The 6000-nt window shown below is 48.9% G+C and overlaps 1 protein-coding gene across 1 annotated transcript in view; it reads right to left on the bottom strand.

The window, feature by feature from the left end:
• Positions 1–663: 663 nt before the first annotated feature.
• Positions 664–6000, bottom strand: part of LOC114587120 (hepatocyte nuclear factor 6-like) — a 31341-nt gene continuing 26004 nt past the window's right edge. The window contains exon 4 of the mRNA XM_028711066.2: positions 664–2719. Within this exon, the coding sequence (XP_028566899.1) occupies positions 2412–2719 (308 nt within the window). The 3' untranslated portion in view covers positions 664–2411. The remainder of the gene's footprint in view (positions 2720–6000) is intronic.

Raw genomic sequence — 6000 nt, 5'->3', positions numbered from 1 at the left:
AGTTGCAATGCAGGAATCACAACTGAGGAATCGCTGGCAATCCTCAGCTTGCCGGCCCACGAGTTTACTTTCGAAATCACCTGAAGAAGGGATGGGCACCCTTTCTGTGGAAGTTACAAACTGCCGGTATTTGCTTGCCCCCTGCTGGCCCAAAGAGGCAAAAGCCAGACCCCTGACTCGCCCAGGGGTGCTATGGGCAGGCGTCAGATGCCTACAAGGCTGTTCTCCCTCGACACGCCATCTGGGAACCAGCACTTTGAACATGCTTTGTGTTATGTACTGAGTTGAATAGGATCCAAAATGCAGCAGTCTGATTGGTCCTAGAACAACAGGATTCAGAATGCAGCAGTCTGATTGGTCCTAGAACAATAGGATCCAGAATGCAGCAGTCTGATTGGTCCTAGAACAATAGGATTCAGAATGCAGCGTCTGATTGGTCCTAGAACAATAGGATTCAGAATGCAGCAGTCTGATTGGTCCTAGAACAATAAGATTCAGAATGCAGCAGTCTGATTGGTCCTAGAACAATAGGATTCAGAATGCAGCAGTCTGATTGGTCCTAGAACAATAGGATCCAAAATGCAGCAGTCTGATTGGTCCTAGAACAATAGGATTCAGAATGCAGCAGTCTGATTGGTCCTAGAACAATGCAGCAGTATTGTTCCGCAGGAGCCACCCAATCCAGCTCCAGATGGAAGTGAATCCACAACCTGATTGGCCTACAAGAGAATTCTGGAATTAGCCAATCACGTGCAGCCCATTGTGTAAATAAGGTGTATAAAGCAGATACTTTGGGGAAACTTCCATTCCTCCTCACCACGATGAGCTGAATAAAGAGCGTGAAATCCACTCTCGATTCTGAGTATATTTCACTTTGAATCAGAAAAGCTTCAGCAAGGCCTGTATCAAAGTGGATCATTGGCAAGGCTCTCCAATTTTACCACCTGCTCCTGCCCCAGTTTGTCCACATTGGTAGCAGCTATGCTAATTTCCACACCTTGACATATTTTGCTGGCAGATTGAGCTGCTCTTCAAAGGCACAGGTGTGGGCAGGGTGGGGCTGCCGTATTTCAAAAAGTGAAAACCCAGACACAAAAGTTGCTGAGGGTTTTTGGTTTTTTGAGATTTACAAAATCTCAAAATAGAGGACATTACAGCGATTTCCATCCGGACATTGTTTCTGGCTATGTCCAGGAAATTTTGGACACTGAGGTCCAGCGCCGAGGGCCTTCTGGCGGTTCCCTCGCTGCGAGAAGCCAAGTTACAGGGAACCAGGCAGAGGGCCTTCTCGGTGGTGGCGACCGCCCTGTGGAACGCCCTCCCACCAGATGCCAAAGAGAAAAATAACTACCAAACTTTTAGAAGACATCTGAAGGCAGCCCTGTTTAGGGAAGCTTTTAATGTTTAATAGGTTAATGTATTTTAGTGTTTTGTTGGAAGCTGCCCATAGTGGCTGGGGAAACCCAGCCAGGTGGGTGGGGTATAAATAATAAATTATTATTATTTATTATTATTATATATGGCAACCCTAGGTTTTCACTGGTCAATGGATGGCCTTTATCACCAGCCTGACAAAACTGGGAGGGAGGCACCTCATTTTCTGTGCCTTGAAGTGCCTTGCCCATTTTGGGTGCTGGCTCCGCCCACTCCTGGCAGCAGCCCCGCCCACCGCAAGCACGCGGCCCCCGAGAGATCACCCCAGAGGCAATGTGGCCCTCGACCGAAAACATTGGTTCTCTCCCCTTGCATTGAGAGGGAGGCTTTCAATTCAACCCCTCCTGGTTAGCCTGGGATTTGGTACATGGTATTTCTACTCCTCCTCCAGATGTGCAACATATTAGATGGGTTTCCTGGCTTGCTTTCCCAGGGTGGTGGCAACCATGGATGCTCCCATCTTTTTAAGCGTTGCCGCTTTCCCACTGAAAGAGAAAGATGGAAAATAACCTAGTTTCTCCCCCATAGACCCCACTGCCAAACACACTTCTTTTTCCCCTCTCGCCACCAGATGGCACTGCCTCCTCAATAGGAACAACACAGAACAAGGTCTCAGCGGGGGAAACATACGCAGAAAGTCTTTGGAATAGCCTTGACCGTAGACGCCGTCCTTTGCCCGGGAAACACCTTCCTCGCTTTCCGCCGTCCGGGTTTCGCCATAACCCTCCTTTTAGGTCGCAAAAAGCTTTGTTCTCGTTTAGGATCCGGCTAGTTTCTGCCCAGAGGTCAGATCCAGAGAGGAATGAAACCGTAAAGTCGTATTACACCGCCCCCATCCTGGTTTTCCCCCTCCCACTTGGCGCATTGGCCAAGCGCCCTTCCGCCATTTTGTCTCCTGGCCAAAGGCCATCCTGCCATCTTTGGTGTAACGGAGGGTCGTGGTTGGGGGACGCCGGAAGGTGCCAAAGGGAGGCCCGTTACGCTTTGGTGCAGGTGACGGCCGAGGAGGGGTTGGTGGCGTGGCCCCCCGAGGATGGGGAGCGGCCCTCCTCCATCCACTTGTCCAGGCTGCGCCTCCGGGCGTTCATGAAGAAGTTGCTGACGGTGGAGAGCTCCAGGCCCAGCTGCTGGGCGATGGTGATCTGAAGGTCTTTGGAAGGGCGCTGGTTCTCGTGGAAGATGGCGTGGAGCGTGCGGCGCTGGATGTCCGTGAAGACCAGGCGGTGGCGCTTAGGGACGTGGTTTCGGTCGGCTTTGCCTTGATCTTGCTCTTTCCTTTTGCAGGCTGGCGGGAGGCAGCAAAACGGAGAAGAAAAGAGAAAATGAGAAGGCGTTCGTGACGCACCGCAGGGCCAGATCATTGGGTCCTCTAGCTCAAGGTGGCCCCTGAGGCCTTTTTTGGCCTCCCCCACCCTTGCAGCCCTTCCCCCAAACCAGGTAAGTGAGTTGCTGGGCTTTGGGAAGATGGTGCGATGGCTCTGGCAGGGTCCTCTCCCAACTCCTCCCCAAAGCCTGGTTAGTGCTTTCCCAGTTTTGGGAAGGAGGTGGAGGGGCTCGGGGAGCCTGCCAGAGCCTCACGCAGGACCGGATCAAGACCTTCAGAGGCCCTAAGCACTTAAAAGATTTGGGTGGCACCTTTTACCACATGTGGTGGAATTGTAAAGCAATAAAGGAATTCTGGGAAATATATAATGAGCTCCCGTTGCTCGGTCCCTGCTCCTGCCAACCTAGCAGTTCAAAAGCACGTCAAGTGCAAGTAGATAAATAGGTACCACTCCAGCGGGAAGGTAGATGGTGTTTCCGTGCACTGCTCTGGTTCGCTAGAAGCGGCTTAGTCATTCTGGCCACATGACCCGGAAGCTGTACGTCGGCTCCCTCGGCCAATAAAACGAGATGAGCGCTGCAACCCGAGTCGGCCATGACCGGACCTAATGGTCAGGGGTCCCTTTACCCCATGTGGTGGAATTGTAAAGGAATAAAGGAATTCTGGGAAATATATAATGAATTGGGTGGGGGGAATGTTTAAAATAAGGCTTTTTGTTAGGAATTGTAGGTGCAGAGAGAACGAAGGAACAGAAAAGACTGTTTATGTATGCCGCAGCAGCTGCAAGGATATTGCTTGCCCAGAGCTGGAAAGACGACAAGGTCCCTACCAGAGTGGACTGGCAGATTAAACTATTGGATTATGCCATTGGTATGAAAAGTTGGACCTCCCTGATGTGGCTCAATACTGTCTGCACTGATCAGCAGCGTTGTAGACTGGGAGTCTCCCCAAACCCCTCTCTGTTCCTGAGCTTCAGCCGTCCCCTTAAAAATAAACCAAGTCTCTAGTCCTCATGGTTCTGAGGAAAATGCTGAGCAATAGTGATATTGGAAGCTGTCTTATACTGAGTCAGACCTTTGAGCCATTTGTTTACATGGCCTGGCTGTGGCTCTCGGGAGTTTCAAACAGAAGCGTACCCAAATCCTGCCTACAGATGCCTTTTCAGGCTGTTCCCTTAAAAACTGAGCTAGACGGATTTGGTTCTCTGTAGGGCACCTTATTACTGTGTCCCTCTTTAAACCAGCCTTTCCAAAGGGGCCAACGCTTTTAAAGTTTTGCTTTTAAAGGGGATGGTGACCTCAAAAGAACGTGGCTCCCTTGTTTTTAATGCCTCTGTTTAATTGCATGGATTGGAGGAGGAGGGAAGAAAGGAGGGAATTTAATGCCAAATCAATAGTTCTGGTGACTGAAGTCTTCCGTCTCTATCCCTCGCTCAGAAAAAACCCTCAGGTCCCTTCCATATAACTTTCCCCCTCTAAGAAAAACCTGCTGGGTTTCTGACCTGAGTGTGCCTCCCAGTGATGTAGGACTTCCTGGGTTTCTTCTGTGCCGGAAGCTTCCGGAACGGTCGAGCGAGGTGAGGAAACTTCCTCTCCTCTCCCGCCCCTCACCCCAAAGAAATCACCCAAAGGGTGCATGCATTTATGCAATAGGGGTGGTTTATTCTGAGCTGGACCATAAAGAAGGGTGATCGCTGAAGAATTTATGCTTTTGAATTCTGGTGCTGGAGGAGACTCTTGAGAGTCCCATGGACTGCAAGAAGATCCAACCTCTCCATTCTGAAGGAAATCAGCCCTGAGTGCTCACTGGAAGGACAGATCCTGAAGCTGAGGCTCCAAGACTTTGGCCACCTCATGAGAAGAGAAGACTCCCTGGAAAAGACCCTGATGTTGCGAAAGATGGAGGGCACAAGGAGAAGGGGACGACAGAGGAGGAGATGGTGGGACAGTGTTCTTGAAGCTACCAGCATGAGTTTGACCAAACTGCGGGAGGCAGTGGAAGACAGGAGGGCCTGGCGTGCTCTGGTCCAGGGGGCCACAAAGAGGCGGACACGACTAAACGTCTAAACAACAACAACAACATTAGGAGAGCTCTCCCTCCAGTCCAAAATCTTGTTCTCACAGTGACCATAAATGTCCCAAAGAACCTAGAAATCTAGGGCTGAAATCCCCAAGAAGGATGTTACTTTTTTTCTGTGTGCCACAACATCTGAAAGAATATTACTAGCGAAGAATTGGAAGAAACAAGATTTGCCAACTATCGAAGAATGGCAGATGAAGATGATGGACTATATGGAACTTGCCGAACTGACTGGGAGACTCCGAGACCAGAGAGAAGAGACGGTGGAAGAAGATTGGAAGAAGTTTAAAGAATATCTGATAAAATGTGTTAATATTTAAATCTTAGAATAGCTTTGGAAGTGGATATAGGCTGTAGGGTTAGTGTATTTTAAAATAGTATTACAGTGGTACCTCGGGTTAAGCACTTAATTTTTTCCGGAGGTCCGTTCTTAACCTGAAACTGTTCTTAACCTGAAGCACCACTTTAGCTAATGGGGCCTCCTGCTGCTGCTGTTCTCATCCTGAAGCAAAGTTCTTCACCTGAAGCACTATTTCTGGGTTAGCGGAGTCTGTAACCTGAAGCGTATGTAACCTAAAGCGTATGTAACCTGAGGTACCACTGTATTTGTAAGTGATAAAATGTGAAGATTTTTATGGTAAAAGTAAGCGTAATTTTAAAAATGGTTCGAAATTCTGATATATGTAAACTGCTAAAGATGAGGTAAAAATGAAAATCAGATGGGGGGACTTGCGGAAGCCCACCTAACAATGTTTAGAAAAATAAGGATAAGACAAGAATTTGTTTGTATTGTTGTTTTTCTTCTGTTTGTGTTGTTTAGTTGTGTTATAAAATGAATAAAAAAAAATTTGGGGGAAAAAGAACCTAGAAATCTGGGTAGACTCCCTCTGGACCTGGAGGTTCCATAAGAATGTCAGAAAAGCCTGGATGCTGGATCAGGCCCAAGGGGGCGGGATGCTGTTTAGTTCAGCATCCTGGTCTCCCGCTGGTCACCCAAATACCCCAAAGGGAAACCAGCAACAGGATCCAAGCGCAAGAGCTCTCTCTTCTCCTACGGTTCTGGTATTCAGAACCATTTCTGCCTCCGACTGTGGAGACAGGGCAGAGCCAGCTTGGCTAAAAGCTCTTCCTCCCTCCATGAACTGGTCCAGCCCTCCTTTAAA

The sequence above is a fragment of the Podarcis muralis genome, chromosome 16 (assembly GCF_964188315.1).
Source record: "Podarcis muralis chromosome 16, rPodMur119.hap1.1, whole genome shotgun sequence".
NCBI lineage: Eukaryota > Metazoa > Chordata > Lepidosauria > Squamata > Lacertidae > Podarcis > Podarcis muralis.
Note: the sequence above shows the minus strand (reverse complement) of the source record. Positions and strands in the feature narration are given on the sequence as shown.